We start from the raw sequence: 16139 nt of genomic DNA on the forward strand, positions 1-16139 counted from the left end.
GCCCTAGATATATTCTCACCATCAAACCAAAGGTCTTGCTGCTGCTATTTAAAAACCAGAGTAATAAAGCAGCTTCGCCTGAGGATGAAGGCAAAGACAAAGTTAACTGCTCAGCATACTGAAACGAGGAGTTTAAAAAAAGTAATTCAAAACAACTTCAAGGCCATAAATACTTTTGGATAGTGTGACATCAGGTCTTGGCACTGGATTTCCTGCAATTTCAGATGAAGGCTTGACTTGGCTTTGGATGTCTTCATGTGATAATTCTTGGATAACCTACAACGATTTTTCCTATTTAACCCACCAACTTTTAAGCAAAAGAAACAAAGTATATGTGGGGGAAAAGTTCGTTTACCTCTGCCCAGCAGGGGAATTAAAAAACTGGTGAAGAAAGGCAACAGGCAAGGCTTATATAAGGAAACAATAATAGGTTGCATTGAAGTCCTCAAACACAACAAAAAGCTTTTAGGTTGCAAATGTTAACCTTGATTCTTTTACCCTTTTGAAAAATTCAATGGGATGGTTGGAAAAAAAAAACCCCACACACATGCAACCTTCTAACGTAATACCCAGGCAGTCAGATAATTTATAGTACAACGTGTAATAATGGGATCCAACTTTTCCCCCAGCAAAATCTCCTTACAAGTTAGTTAGGGCAACATATACCACAAAGCCAATGGAAAAAAAAAAAAACCTCGATTGAATTGCAAACACAGCTTTTCAATTGACATTAAAACAACTAACCTTTACCTTATGACTGAAACACTAAAAATCAAAAGTATTACATATGAAAATGAGAATAACTACATGTCTATTTTCATCAAATAAGTCTAATTTAGACTCCAATACAGTACTAACAGCTCAAATTTTGATGGTGAACAATCCTTTTCCACCTTAATGCAGTGTAGGAAGAATAGCACACATTAAAGTTTGTTACGAAAATAGAGTTTATTAAAAACATCCCTATTGTTTTGAGGAGCTTTCACCGTTACCTTGTCTTAAATTAAAAAAAAAAAAAAAATAGAGAGCACTTCTAATTACGATTTGTAAACTTTTTAAAGTCAAAACTTTTAAAAAGTTACAGCAAAAAGGGTAATATTTATTCATATTTTCAGTATTTTTTGTTATTTTGTGGCTATTTTTAAATAGAAGGGAAGCAATCAAATTGCTTACAGTTCCCCACCAGCTGGCGCGGGGCTGCAGTACAGCGGGAGCAGATATAATACAGCATCTGTACACCTCAAGCTCTACACTCCAGGAAGTATCACTGTCACATTTTCACAAATTCCAGTCTCTAACGAGGAGCCTCTGCTGCTGAGCCAGAATCCTTTTCGGGTTCAACGGATGAGGTAGCCTCAGCAGGTAACTCTTCAGAAGGCTTTAGGACTGCAGCCTCAGACTCCCCCTTCTCAAGTTCTGAAGCAGTGTCTACATTTCCCACTTGGCTAATGGGAGGTTCAACGGTTTTGTTACCACCTGCCCTGTCTGTCACCTCAGGCTTTTCCTTTCCTCGGGCTTCTTCCTTCTCTCTACGAGACTCTCTATCTCTAGAATCTCTCTCTCTGTCTCGATGCCCACTAGAGCGTCTATTTCTCTCTTCCAAGTCTCTGTGCCTGTCCCGGTCAGGGCTCCTTCTTCCCCACTCTCTCCTGTCACGGTTACTATTCTCTCTATCATCATTACGGTTCCCATACCGTTCCCGGTCATTTTCCACCCTATTTCCAAAAGATCTTCTTCCAAACCTTTCTTGGTCTCTACCTGAATTGAACTGCTGCCTGTTATCATTTCTAAACTGCTGTGGCTGCTGCTGTGTTGGTGGAGGCTGTTGTGATGGTGGCGGCTGCTGCTGCTGCTGCTGCTGTGGTTGCTGGGGCGGCTGCGGCTGTGGCTGCTGCTGCTGTGGCTGCTGCGGCGGCTGTTGCCTTCCGTCTCTGTCTTCAGGACCCCCTGGGCCTGGCCCTGGGCCCCCGAGCCCTGGCATTCCACCAGGCCTAACAAAGGGGCCATGCGGTGGGAAGGGACCTTTCATTCCATGAGGTGGAGGCATCGCAAAGCCCCCTGGTCCTGGCGGTGGGCCTCTGTGCATCATGTGCGGTGGCATGGGACGGGGTGGCATCAAAGGGAACCTCTGTAAGTGAGGTGGGGGCATTCCTGGAGGGCGCTGGAGTGGGATGAGACCGGGCCGGGCGCCAAGAAGACCAGTAGATGGTGCCTGAAGTCCAATTACAGGACCGGGGGCAACTCCTTGAGTGCCTAAAAGATGACAAAAATAAAAATGTAAACACCACAGAAGATGGCACTCCAGTTTCAGCTGTGTTCTGTGGAGCTTAAAGCAAAATAAAATTCAACCCACAATCTTCAAATTTCATACTGTTTGCCACTCTACCTGTCACAAACCCAGTGTGAGGCCTAGTAACAACCTAAGGCAAGCAATTGCAAAGACATTTTTAAAGTAATACAGGTAGAGGCCAGAATAAACTGGAAAATAAAATAGTAATGGTAATAACAATTTTCAAAGAGTATGTCAAAATCTCCTGTAGCTTTCATTAGAAGCTGTTTTCCCATTCCAAATACATTTGAGAAACACAGTGTGCTAAGTCCTAATGAGATGAATACATTCACTATCAGTAACTATTCGAGCTAACTAAGCATACTGCAGGTGCACACTTAGAAAATTTACACCCTAAGTCTTCTTATTACTAGAAAAAAAATGAGGTCACTGACCTAGAAAACCCAGGGAAGAGGAAGATCTCCTTGACTTCATGCTACACTTAGTCCATATTATTAAAATGCCTCATGCAGTTACTATGCAATGTGCATCAAATAAACACTAATGTCTACAAAACAAAGATCCATACGCAAATGTGAAGTTTATTGTTACAGTTCCTTTTTCAAGGCACAGCACGATATTTAACTTGCGAGGCCATCACGACCTGAATAATACTCAATGTTCAGCTGTTCACCTTCTATTCATTATTTCTATTCATTCTTCCAAAGGTGGCAAGTCTGGTAAGGTTGGTGCTGCTGAAATAACAGTGACTTCTTGGTTTTATTTTCCCATCTACATGAGGGTTTGCTCATACTGATATAAGAGTCACACAAGGTCAACAACCTGTCATTTTCTGCTTGGGGTTCACCACTTAGGTAACAGAAAAGCATTGGAATCTCTCAATTTATTCTTTTGCAAATATAAATATTACAAGACAAGTACTATAATACTATGACTGAAAGGAGTTATTCTGATAATGGAAAATGTTCCAGATACTGTTAAGAATATGCTATTTACCCATGTGCTGCAGAAAGGTCTTTGAGCAAGTTATGGGTTATGATCAGTTAGCAATGGTAAGAAAAATACCTGGGTGACACTGACAGAAAAATGACCAATACTTTAGTACTAGTTATTTTCTTTCTTCCCCAGCATCATGTTATTTTAGGTTTACAATTTGAATAAACTTCTTCCCACCTACTTTAGCAAACTAACAAGTCCTGTTTCTAGATTTTATGTATTAATAATTATATCATGCTAAATAAGAACTTCTACTTTAGTTTTTGCTACCCACAACGTGTTGTCCAATAGTACGTCACACTTCAGCACTAAAGTGGACCTGAAAAGGTATGTAAACTGGTTTATAATACTCTTTTAACATAAAGACTCACCAGGTTTGGTATTTACATGAACAAAAATATCTTCTTCTAAATGCTTAAAGATAAACACATTATGTTCAGTGAAATACAATCTTGGACATGTGCCTCAGTATTCTGGCTTATAAAATGGGCATAGTAATAATACCTGCCAGTTGTTGAGATCAAATAGGATAAAATACATGAGAGTGAGTTCAGTGTTTGGCTCATGTAACTGCTGAAATTATTCTGCACATCTATTTAGAAAAGTAATAAATATCCTACTAAACATTTGATTTTGCAAAAAACAAACACAACATTTTCCATTTCTGATAATTAAAATCTTAATCAACTCCTCCTGCTTCTTCAACACCTGCTATAGTTTAAAGTCAAGTACTTCGGTAACTGGAAAAAATACATTGAGCTTTCATGTCAGGTCTAAAGTTTGGAAATGCTGATTACCACAGCAAAAACGCCAGAAACTGTGAAATGGATGAGGTGATGGCTCTGTCCCTTCACAGGCTCTTCAGACACTTTGGGAAAATCCCAATGAACATGTACAGGACACCAGCTACACTGTATCTCAGATAGAAATAAAACACTCTTCACATCATTTGGGAAATATTTACTGAGTATATACCATACACTGGGGCAACAGAAGCACATGTCCTTGCTTTCACTTTGTAAAGGAATAGTGTAGTTCCAACACCTGTGGACTTTAATCCAAAACATAAAATGTATATGCCCAGGCACAGTCTATTTTATTAGAGGGATCATTATATAGAAACACCTGAAACAAACAGAACTTTACTTTCCCATCACCTTTTATCAGTAAAGATTTGTTTTCCAGGACTAAAATGACCAATGTTTACTGTTATGGAGGTCAGCGTAGCACATTCTGGTGCCTATCTATAGGTTCAAGTGGCCAAGCCAAATTTTAAAATAACACCAGAAAAACGGGGGAAACAGTTTCAAAGCATCTTATTATAACAAGAGAACTTAGCTGAGATGAGTCTTCAAAAGGAAAGTGATTCCTGAAGGGCAATGGAAAGGTCCTACTCCTGATTGCCCCATGACTTGGCTTCCTCAAGTATCTGACAGTGGCCAAAGGATGCAAAGCCACCTCAACTTTGTACAGAAGAGAGAAAATGGGCCCTGATGATAAAATACAAACCCCAGTCTGAAGGATCACATCTCTTAAGTACTTTACAGCATTCATTTGAGGGTATAAATTAACAGGGTTAAAATTTACAATAATCATAAACCTTATACAAAAGCACAATTTTTTATAAAGAATTGCCTACTTGTTTGATACATGTGGATATTTGTGTGTGGCATTTGCTTAAAACATTATACATTCAAATCCTTTCCCTTCTTTGTAAATAAAGCTAAAAAGATGTGGCCAGCTGGGTTTCCTTTTAACCCTTTGAGAGCCAACTAAATTTATAGATTTCTGATAGAAGATGCCCATAGCCCCAGATGGCCTTCAGACCACAAAAAAATTTTTTTTTTATCTGTAGTTTCTTTTTTTCCCTTTTGCAGTGAACATGTAATGCTTTTATAATCAGTTATATTAAAAACACATTAGGTGGCAGAAGACCGGCAAGCATGCTAGCTAGGAAGTCCTTATTAGGAAAGCTGGCATTAGGCATAAACCATTGGAGTATATTGTGAGTTACCCAGGTGAAAAGGGCATTCAAAGCAATTATTCATTTCATCTGGAAGTATGATGTGCGAAATCACTGACGAGTTTTCTAAAGTTACAAATTTTTAAAAAACTCAATTCATTCACATTATGTATTAAATATCTGAATTTTCTATTAACTCATTTAATAGTCCTTTCCTTCAAAAGGGACAAAGTTTGGTAGAAATAGACAAATTTCAATTACTGTAGGAGATGGCACAAGCTAGCATGGTGGTATAGAGGTGGGACTCACAAAGCTGGTGTGTGAATCTGAGTGGCAGTCATCGGGGGTGTCTGAATTGGATCTTAAAGGAAAATAGACAAGGCCAGTGAGTTACGGAAGGACGTTACTATCAAGACGTTACTAGCAGCTTTTGAAAAGGCATATAGCAACGTAAAGCAGTGGTGTGTGCGGTTCACAGAACCACAATAAAATGACTTTTGATGAAAACTAAGAAGAAAGGAGAAAATACAGATGAGGTTTATGAAGCTGAAGAGATAAGTCAGGGCAATTCAGAGACCCTATATGCCATGAGGAGGAACCTGGACTTTGACCTCTAGTGGTGCAGAAAACCAAGGAATTTTTAGCAGGGATAAATGATTCTATGATTGTTTTTGATAGATCCTTCTGGCAAGTAGTGTACAGGATAGCCAAGAGGGGAAGGCCCCTCGAGAGTAGTTAGGCACTTATTCGGAGAATCCAGCAGTGACGGTGATAGTGATAAGAGACTGAAGTGAAAGAGAGGTGCTAGAGATGGAGGACACACTGAAGACATTTAGTGGACAGGAAGGACGGGGTGTAAGCGATGAAGGAACACAGCTCTGCCTTAAATGAGCGGATGCAGCTGTCAACGCAAGATCAGAAGAGTGATGGTGTTAACTCCCCTGGAATACAGGTGAAACAAAAAAGGGCTCAGACCTGGGAAACAAATTTTTTATACAGCAAGGCGTTAGGGCAGACCAAAACAGTGACGGCTCTTAAGTGCCTGAATTCAAATTTGAGAAGTATGGAAAACACACTGGAGTTTAACTAAAAATAACCAAGAATCTGTAAATATTTCCTATGACGATCCAAAAAACAGTTGTTTTACAATTAAAAAAGGGGGTGAGGAGACACCATTACCATCTACAGCGAAGATGCCTGAAATGGTGTGAAATAAAGAACAAGTACATTAAAGGGTTACTGGGGAGGTGGGAGAAAGGAAGGTTGATTTCATAGTTGGAGTCCAACGTGGACCTTGAAATCTCAGGAGAATGCGCATAAGGGATACAAAAGGCATATAAATGAATAGGGTGGCTTTCTGTCAAGGACCACAGAGTGTATGCAGTCAGGGAGACAGATACAAAACATAAAATGTAAAAGGCCTGATTTAAATACTGTGGGAGTGACCAACTGCATCAGTTGCAGAGGATTTTGCAGAGGATGCAAAATTTCAGTGAGATCGTTACAGAAAAAGAGGAACGAGTCAGTTCCTCTACCTGTTTTGGTCAACAACCCTATCTTCCATTCTACCAGAGCCACCATCTCTAGGAGCTCTAGATGTTTGATCACTAATAAAGTCATTACTTCCAAATTCCCAATGTCAAGTACCCCACTCTTTACCTGCTTCTCCTCTTTCCAGGTTATTCTCTCCAGATCTCCTTTCCCCAAACAATCTTCAATCCCACCAGGCTCATGCCCCGCCAGGCCCTTCATGTTTTTATCTTAATCCTTACCTGCTTTGGAGGTATGGCTCTCCCTCACCATACCTGCCTGGAAAATCCCCAATGTTGGTTTTAAATGCAACTCTTCTGCCTAATCTCCACCTGGACGTGGAGTATGCTGACTGCTCTCATTTCAAATTTCTGTAACTACAACCCAAGTGCACCCTTCATTCTGGCCAGTAATCTAACATTTTCCTAGTCAATCCACATTCTCATGTCCTGGATGAGGACACATGTTCAAGGTCCTCCTTAATCCTGTCTACTCTTAGTTGTTTTGTTTGGTAATTTTAGTAAGGTAAAATTCACACAGCCTGTAATTTACCCACATAAATGTACAATTCAATGGTTTTAGCATATTCACAGAATTGGGCAACTATCACAATCAACTTTAGAACATTTTTATTACCCTAAAAGGAAATCCTGCATCCGTGGGCCATCTCTATTTCCCCAGCTTTCCCCTCATCTGTCCCATCCCTAAGCAACCACGTAATGTTTTCTGTCTCTGTGGGTTTACCTATTAACATTCTGTATAAATGGAATCATAAAATATGTGGTCCCGTGTGACTGACTTTTGCTTGGCCTATCTTCTCAAGGTTCATCCATGTTGCATGTTTAAGTCCTTCATTTTTTATTACTAATATTCCGTGATATGAATATACCATATTTTACCCTAGTTGGCTTATCATTTTTTAAAAAAGGTCTTTAGAAAAAGACTTTTCATCCACCCACATGCCACGAAATCTACCAATTTACCTGCACCTGAATCCACATTACTCCTACTGTCTGTGACTGTCCGTGCTCCAATGGTTACACCCGTTATTTGTATCCTGGATCTATCCCCTCTCACCTACGTAACAACCGAGCACACAGCCCTTCTTGCTTGCACCAACATTCTCCCCTCTACCGGGCTTCCCAATGGTAAGTATGCCGTAGTTTTTGCCCATCTTTCAGAAACAAGAACAAAAATTAAAAACTCCCTCACCCTGCATCTCCTTTCAGGTATTACCCCATTTTTTCTCCTCTATAGCAAATCTCCTGAGATGTTCAAAATCCTAATTGTATCCTTCATCTCCCACTCTCTTACAACCCTATATAACTGGGCTTTTGAACTCATCAATCCAATGAAAGTACTTTTCTCACGGTCACCAGGAGCCTTCATTTTGCTAAATCCAGCTGCCAAGTCGCAGCACTCTTTCTTGATCCATTAGTGTCATCTGACAGTTCACCTCTGTCTCCCTCTTCCCTGCCTAGAAACTCTACTTGGCTTTCAGATTATCTCCCTCTACATTTGTATCCTAGCCCACGGGCTGTACCTTCTCAGTATCCTTTGCTGGAGAGTACAGAATAGACAGTGGTCAAAAGCACAGGCTCCTGTTGGAGTGAGGCTACCCTGAATTCTAACACTGCTATTTGTAGCTATGTCACCCTTGGAAGGTTATTTCATCTCCAAGTGCTTCAGTCTCCCCATCTATAAAATGAAGATAACCCTGAGGGCTGCAAGGGTTAAATGATTGATATACACAAACTGCTTAAGAGTTTCTGGCACGTGGAACTATGTCTACCTTAGTCTCACAGCATCATATTCTTAGCTGCCAAATGCTGAAGAATTCTTGTCCTCAGACCTCTTACCACTTCTCTATTTATATTCTCCCCTTAGGTAATTTCACAGGCTCCTGTGGCTTTAAAAATTATCTTTATCTGCTGAAGATGCCAGAATTTGCAGCTCTATTAGATGTTACCAGTAGTTTACTTGACATCTGTACCTGGGTATCAAAGTTAGAATATCCAGCATTTTAATATGATAGGCTCCCCTCAAACCCACTCCTACAGATTTGGGCATCACAGGAATGGCAATTACATCTATCAGTTGCTCACATAAAAAACTTGAGTCATTCTTGACTCTTTTTCACATTCCGTATTTAAGTAATATGGCAATTCTGAAGGCTCTATCTTCAAAATATCTTCAGACTCTAACCACTTATCACTTCCATTGCAGCAGTCCAACGTGGGCTAGCTCCCATCTCATCTGCTGCAACAGCATCAGAACCGGTCTCCTTTCCACTCTTACCAACTTCTAGAGTCTGTTTCTCTAACAGCCACAGTAATACTTTAAAAACTGTACATCAGATCATGGCATGGGTAAAAGACTACACCATTTCCCACTGCGCTCAAAGCCTAGTGCTCAACAACCTTCTCTAAGCTCATCTCCTGCCACTTTCGTCCCTTTGCTTTCCCTTCCTGCTGTGGTCCTTCAACAATCCATGCCCCATCTCAATTCAGGCCCCCTTTCCTTTGGTCCTCACTCTACATTCCTTTCCTCTGTATTTACACGGGGGTATTCTCTTCATTACTGGTTCAGATGCCTTCCCTAACAATCATTTAAAATTGTACATATCCGTGTTACACCCTTATACTGCCTAACTGTCCTGTTTTACTCTCTTCATAGAAACATCTCCATGTTAAATTATTAGCCCAGGTCTGCGAAAATATAAACTCCAGAAAGACAGGTTTTGTTTTGTTCATTCTGGTATTTCTAGTACCTAGAAGGGTGCCTGGCACAATGGTTATTGATTAGATATTTATTGAACATATGAGTGAATGGTGTTTGCAGAGGTGATGACCAACCTCATCAAGGAGAAGGTACCTCTCAGGGTATTAAGAATAGAGGCTACAAGCTCCAGGTCTTTTCCCAGGGTGGTAAGAATCTTTCCAGCATAAACCTAGGAGGACTTGAACTTTGAGAAAGGATGTTTTCTTTCAACCTCCTTTTCTGTTCTTTGTTGCAGTTCCACCGTTTTGATTTGATCTCTACAGAATGAGTGTCACTGTGGCATTCTGCATGAACTAAAAATGAAATTTTCCCACGTGAAGAAAAAGATGTATCAACCACTCATCTCTTTCATCAATGCCTGAAGATCCCTAAGCGTATATCCCTAGGTTTTTTTTTTAATCAGCAAGTATTATCCTTTTTTCATTTCAGACCTGCAGAAAACTGAAATAACAATACAACCAACATGTTATTTCCTTTGCCTAGATTCACCAATAACATTTAGGCCTATTTATTCTGAAAACACTCCTAGGTTATTCTTATAGAAGGCACTATGTTCTGAGAGCTGGGGAAAATGGAAGAATAAGGAGCTAATTTTCAAAGAATGAGAAAAAGCATCTTTCAGATTGTATTATACATTAAGATTATATTTTTAAAATGATGCTTGGAATGTTAGCAAGAGATTCTTAAGAGAAATTTGAGTTTTCAATAATATATAATGCAGATATACTGAGATGTGACTCATCTATTTTTGGCATAAGGGTATATTATGTTTTGATAACATCTAATACATAAAAACAGAATTACAAGTGAAATTGGAGAATGATTATCTTTTTTAAATGCTTGGTTTTTTCAAAATAATGTACAGTAGGCTCTGCATGGTCAACTTCCTACAGATTTGCTTTTTGGAATTTCAGTTAGCATAATAATAATTACTTAAGTATGTTACTATAATTGACAAAGTGCAATAGCTATGAGTTAAAATTTCACTATTAGAGTCAATAAATTTGAAATCTAAAGTTAACTTTCTATCACTGAATGAGAATATCTGTAGGCAATTTTATTTTCAATACTAGTTGGAAAAAAAAATCTTACCTGAAATTCTTTACAGCAATTAAAAATCTAGATTGATTTTTGTCTACCAAAATCAATCTAGAGCCCAGAGTTACTGCCCCTCCCACCTTCCTCAAGATGTCCCTCAGAGAGATTTAAATTTAAGACATTCTTCAGACTTGCACTCTAGAGCAGCCTAGGAGGTGACAGCCCAGGAGAAATGGAGACAATGTGTTAAAATATTTCAAGGTTTTCTGCAAGACTTTCTCCATGTTTCATTTGAAGTGCTTTGCCTTGTGAGAAACTATGGTGTGTTCATGTGTAAATTCATATCCATGCCAAGTATTTGTTCTAGATTAATCACTATTTTGCATTATCCACTGTGTCCAATGAACAATGTTATATACTAAGTTGAAGGTACTGTAATTCGTATTTAAGAACCATTTCTACTATATAACACTAGTGGAATAACATAATACAATAATTAGAGTACCAATTCAAATATTTTAAAGCTTTCAAAGAACAACACTTCTATAGGATAAGTAAACAGGCTTTTTGGGTACCAAATTAAATACCTGATATATCACTCTAGCTTATAATGTAACCAAACATCAAAATTCAAACAAAATTAAAACACAAAAATTGTTTTTTAAAAAATTACGCATTATGTTAGTACTTTAAGAACTCTACTTTCTAGAATTTTCTTCAGGATTCCTTTTAATGTCAGTGGCTAACTAGTGCATTATTAGTAGACCGGTGCTTTAATGTTCTAATAAGTGTTGCTAAAAATGAGCTACTAAAAAATCTAAAATTCTAGACAGAAACTGGGCAAAGAAATCCAAACTTAAGTGAAATCATTAAAATCAAATTCCAATTGATACTGGCATTGATATTGCTGGCAAAGTTATTCATCTTCTAGGCAGTTTCAGGGATCATAATGATAGCATAAAAACATTTATGCTTGTTTAAATATAATTCACAAACCAATTCTGTCCCCACAATTTCCTGAGGTGTCCAAATCTGGAATCATCAACTCAAATGTCTACTGAAGCCATGCCAGGACTGCAGCGCATCACACCACTGCCTAGTAATTCAGCCACAGGCCACCAACTTGTGACTCTTGCTTTAAAACCTTTGGTAACAAAAATTACAAGTAGGAAGTGATCTTACAAATACTCAATTCTTATTTATAAATTTTACCATCAGCTACAGTAGTGTCACAAAAACTGGTGGTAATCTCTTCATATTGATAATTAATGAATAAACATACTTGTCAAGAGGCTTTGATTTTCCATAAAAGGAATGAGTTCGACCTAGAACAGTTTTTGCTTGAAAAGATATTTTGGATATACTAGTAACACAGCAGAGATAGGTAACACAAACAAACATTTTTTTGTGTATTCTTTTTTATTGTTTGGAACACCAAAGTAACCCAAACTTTACATTTACAATGAACTTTTTAATAAAAATATGTTGTACATATTAGAGATACATGTTATACAAAAGTTTTTGAAAAGTAAACACAAACACTTATACAGTAAAGAGAATGAATTGAATTGCTATCATTTGTAATATTCCTTCTCTCCTAAGTGACCAACAACTGTAGAATGTTAACCTTTAGCTTTTATGAAACTACCACCACTGTAGCTATTTTGCTGTGTGAGATTTCTTTAAAATCAAATAATAATCAATTATTGTGCATCAAGTAATTTTATATTTTCAGATTATCAGTATTACTAAAAGAATCAAAATCTCTAAAAGTTGGTTTTATTCCCTCCAAATTCAGTAGCACAACTCAACTAATTACTCCCAAACTAACACCCGCACTTAAGTCTGATGATACAACCAAACCATCCCTAAGGCACCCACTGCCTCTTTCCAGTATAATCAGGCTTCACTACAGAATTTTTGGAGACCCACTGAACAACTGTTTGGCGCCTACTACTTTAAAAATATTGCCACGTTTCACAAGTTAAGATCCAAGAACTCAGTTAAGTCTCGCTCACTGGAAAAACTATAGATATCTAGTAGGTGTGCTATTTATCACTAAACTGACACGTTTTCTCATTAAGCCAACTGATGGAACTTTAATATGTGTAAATTTATGATCTAATCTATCTTGAAAATATCTGAGACAACTATGTCAAGATAAATTTTTCCTAAAAAGTAGGCCAGGTGTGGTGGCTCACGAGGTCAAGAGATCAAGACCATCCTGGCCAACATGGTGAAACCCAGTCTCTACTAAAAACAGAAAAATTAGCTGGGCGTGGTGGCATGCGCCTGTAGTCCCAGCTACTTGGAAGGCTGAGGCACAAGAATCGCTTGAACTCAGGAGGCAGAGGCTGCAGTGAGATGAGATTGCGCCACTGCACTCCAACCTGGTGACAGAGTGAGACTCGTCTCAAAAAAAAAAAAAGTTTGCTTCCTCTGTCTGCCAATGTAACAGTTTAAAACGAATCACAGATGAAGTAATATAATTTTAGAACTGCAAAAGATATTCTTCTCTAGGTCTTACAAATACCATCTATGACATTTCTTACCTGTAATATAAGCACCCACCATTCACTAAGTGCCTGCCCTACAGCAGGCCCCAAAGCAAGTGTTTTATGAATGTTAACCCATTAAATCATTGTGACACCATTGTGTCTGTCATTTTTCTCCCACTTTACAGATGAGAAAACTGAAGTTTAGCATCAACTTCTAGACTTATAGTTTTCTGGTGAGCATAATAATTCCTTTTATTATCTTAAAAAAAAACATTAGAGCACCAAGAGGAAATACCAAAGCATCTTAGTTCTGGGATTCCATCACTTGTTATCCCAACCTAATTACTGATCCTTTAGTACTGCAATACTGCAGTGTGGTTACCACATTCTTTTATCAAAATGATAAAACTGGTTAGTCTTGGATGAACCCTTCTTAACTTGCATACACATTTAAAACTCATTCCTCTATAAGATCAAAACTCCTGTGATATTCTTTTCAAGACTGCTGACTGAAGGCAAATGGAAGGCTTCTCATGACTGAACTAACATACTGCATTTTAGTTCAAAGTGCTTATTTTAACAAAATTGTTTTCACTTTTCTTATGTCAAATTCTAAACCCTTCTGGATTTAGAATAGCCTTCAATTTCAAAATTTTGTTTTAGAATGAAGATAATCATCAGAAGTAAAATATGAACAGTCCTGCATTGAAAACCACCCACTCATATAACAAATGTTCCCCTCTCATGGGTCCATCTAGTGGGAGGAAGATGGACATGCAAACAGTATGTCAGGTGGTGATACACACTATGACTGATTCAGAATTTAATTACTTTTCTAGCCATGCCTAGCTTACTACGTTTTTCCAAGCTCACCAACTTCTCATCTGTGTTTGGTTGCACATGTTGGATGCAGAGGTTAAATTGTATGTTCAGTAGTGATAAGAAATAACAGGCAGGGTCTTCAAGACCTAAATGTTAAATCACAGGCAGGCTACTTACTACTCTTCAGGGTTGCTTGAAAGCAATGGTTATTAAACTCCTGGAGTTCATGAGATCTTCTCACTCATTCAATAAATTTATTAAGCCCAGTAAAAAACACAAATGCAGCAATTTTATAAATAGTTTCAGGTAGTCTAACATCCATGGACCTTAGACTAGGATTCATAATCAAGGGTGTGTATGTGGGATGTGAAGAAGGGGTTGATCAGAAAACTATCCAGATTCTGTGATTCTTGTGCAATCATGTTAATATGAAAAAAAAAAAAAAAAAAAAAAAAAAAAGGCATAACAAAACAGATGCAAGGATGTTCCCTGGTTCCTAGTCCAATGTTCCTCCTATGATATGACTTCCATTGGAAGGTAGACCTCTTAAGCAACTTCCTCATTAAACAAATCATTTTCCATCATTATGGTAACTACACTCCTGTATCACTTGTGATAAATTTTAATCCCAAATCCTCTTTTACCATTACCCAATCTGTGTACTAAGGGAAATAAAATCAAGGCTATTATCAGCCTAAGCTTAGTCTACGGGAGGGCAGAATACAGTATACCATTTAAAAACAAATTTTTTTTTATTATAAATGTAGTACATGCAAAAAATAAAAAATTCCAACAGTACTGAATAGCATAGGTGAAAAGTAAAAGTCCTCCATTACAAACCAATGTCTCACAGTCCTACATCTCAGAGGTAATCAATGGGTTCTTTCCTAAAACAACTCAGATTATGAAAGCAAACAGGCATATGCATATACCTGTGAAAAATACTATGGGCTCACAGGACTAGAACACTGTAATACTCTCAAGATATTAACTTCCAATTAGGGGATTCAAGTGTTAATTATATTTGGCAATACCACTTCAAATACAACAATCTGTTAATTTAAAAGATGGTCTACTGTAACAAGCATGTGATGTATTTATTCATAACTTAAGCAGGCAAGAGTAAGCCTGCTTAAAGATGTAAAAGATCTAAGTCACATCGCCCTTGATCACAGTATTGAAGTTGTGGGTTAAAAGTACAACAGATAAACTCCAGCCAAGTAAACTGAGAGAGAGTGGGAAAGTGGTACCTCAGGCTGCGCAACTGTTACTTAGAAAACAAAGCCATTTTATTGGAATGTATCAAAGATGATTTCTTTGCTAGCCCACAAAGAATGCTATCCAAGTCCAGGGGTTTCAGATGGATAATTATTGGTCCAGACAGAGAAAAACCTATGCTGTTAAAGAAATATCTCCTAAAAGCTGGGAAGAGACTAAGGTTAAGTGAATTACGAACTCTGTACCAATTCCTTTGCACAGATTACTTTTAATCATTTTTCTATACCAAATAAGGATGTGAAGATCCAAACTTTTATTCAAGACAGACAAACATGATTTTGTCTTTGAGATTATCTCTTGGTAAAGATCAAGTACACATATTTGACTTTAAGAGGAAGATCTTCCTCAAAAACAAACAAACAAACGAAACAACCAAAAAAGCCAGTCTTGGAGATAATTTTACCAAAATTAACATTGTTTTTTAAAAAACCTAACTTGGGGATGGGTGGGGGGTGGGTGGGGGTGGGGCAAGGAAAACTAATGATAAAAAAAAATAACTTACCAAGAAGTGAAACAGGCTGGGTTACAGGAGGAGTGGGCAGATTCGTGGGTGCAGCAGGTGGCACAGCAGAGCCATACATTTTCACGCTGTCACCAGACTCGGCGTTTCCTCTAGCCCCAGACACCACTGTTGGAATGGGATTTCCAATAGATAAGTCTTTTGTAGTGTCTTCATTTATACCAGCGATAGTAGCTAAGGAATATAATTATATCAACATGTGAAGCTGAATAATTAATTATCTCCCGGTCAACATTCTTCTGCCATACTATAGACCCTATTACCGGTTCACTCTCCCTCCTACACCCAGCTCCAAGAGGATAAGCAAACACAAAGAAAAAAACATGCTTACAGTTTGGGATGCTTATTGGTGGAGTGTGAGGAGGAGGAATGGATACTGGTGGAGTTATAGGAGGTGGGGGTCCAGGAGGCAGAAAACCTAGA

At 38.2% G+C, this 16139-nt stretch overlaps 1 protein-coding gene across 7 annotated transcripts in view; it reads right to left on the minus strand.

The window, feature by feature from the left end:
* Window positions 1-929: 929 nt before the first annotated feature.
* Window positions 930-16139, minus strand: part of SCAF4 (SR-related CTD associated factor 4) — a 62033-nt gene continuing 46823 nt past the window's right edge. For 4 of the 7 annotated variants that reach the window (XM_054468486.2, XM_063659813.1, XM_063659812.1 and 1 more), the window contains exons 18-20: window positions 16048-16134; window positions 15699-15890; window positions 930-2253 (exon numbers count right to left, since the gene is read on the minus strand). In XM_054468486.2, coding sequence (XP_054324461.1) covers window positions 1295-2253; window positions 15699-15890; window positions 16048-16134 — 1238 coding nt within the window. In that variant the 3' untranslated portion in view covers window positions 930-1294. The remainder of the gene's footprint in view (window positions 2254-15698; window positions 15891-16047; window positions 16135-16139) is intronic. The other 3 variants (XM_054468488.2, XM_063659814.1, XM_054468489.2) reach the window with 1 other exon arrangement.

Source organism: Pongo pygmaeus, chromosome 22, assembly GCF_028885625.2.
Source record: "Pongo pygmaeus isolate AG05252 chromosome 22, NHGRI_mPonPyg2-v2.0_pri, whole genome shotgun sequence".
NCBI classification, from domain to species: domain Eukaryota; kingdom Metazoa; phylum Chordata; class Mammalia; order Primates; family Hominidae; genus Pongo; species Pongo pygmaeus.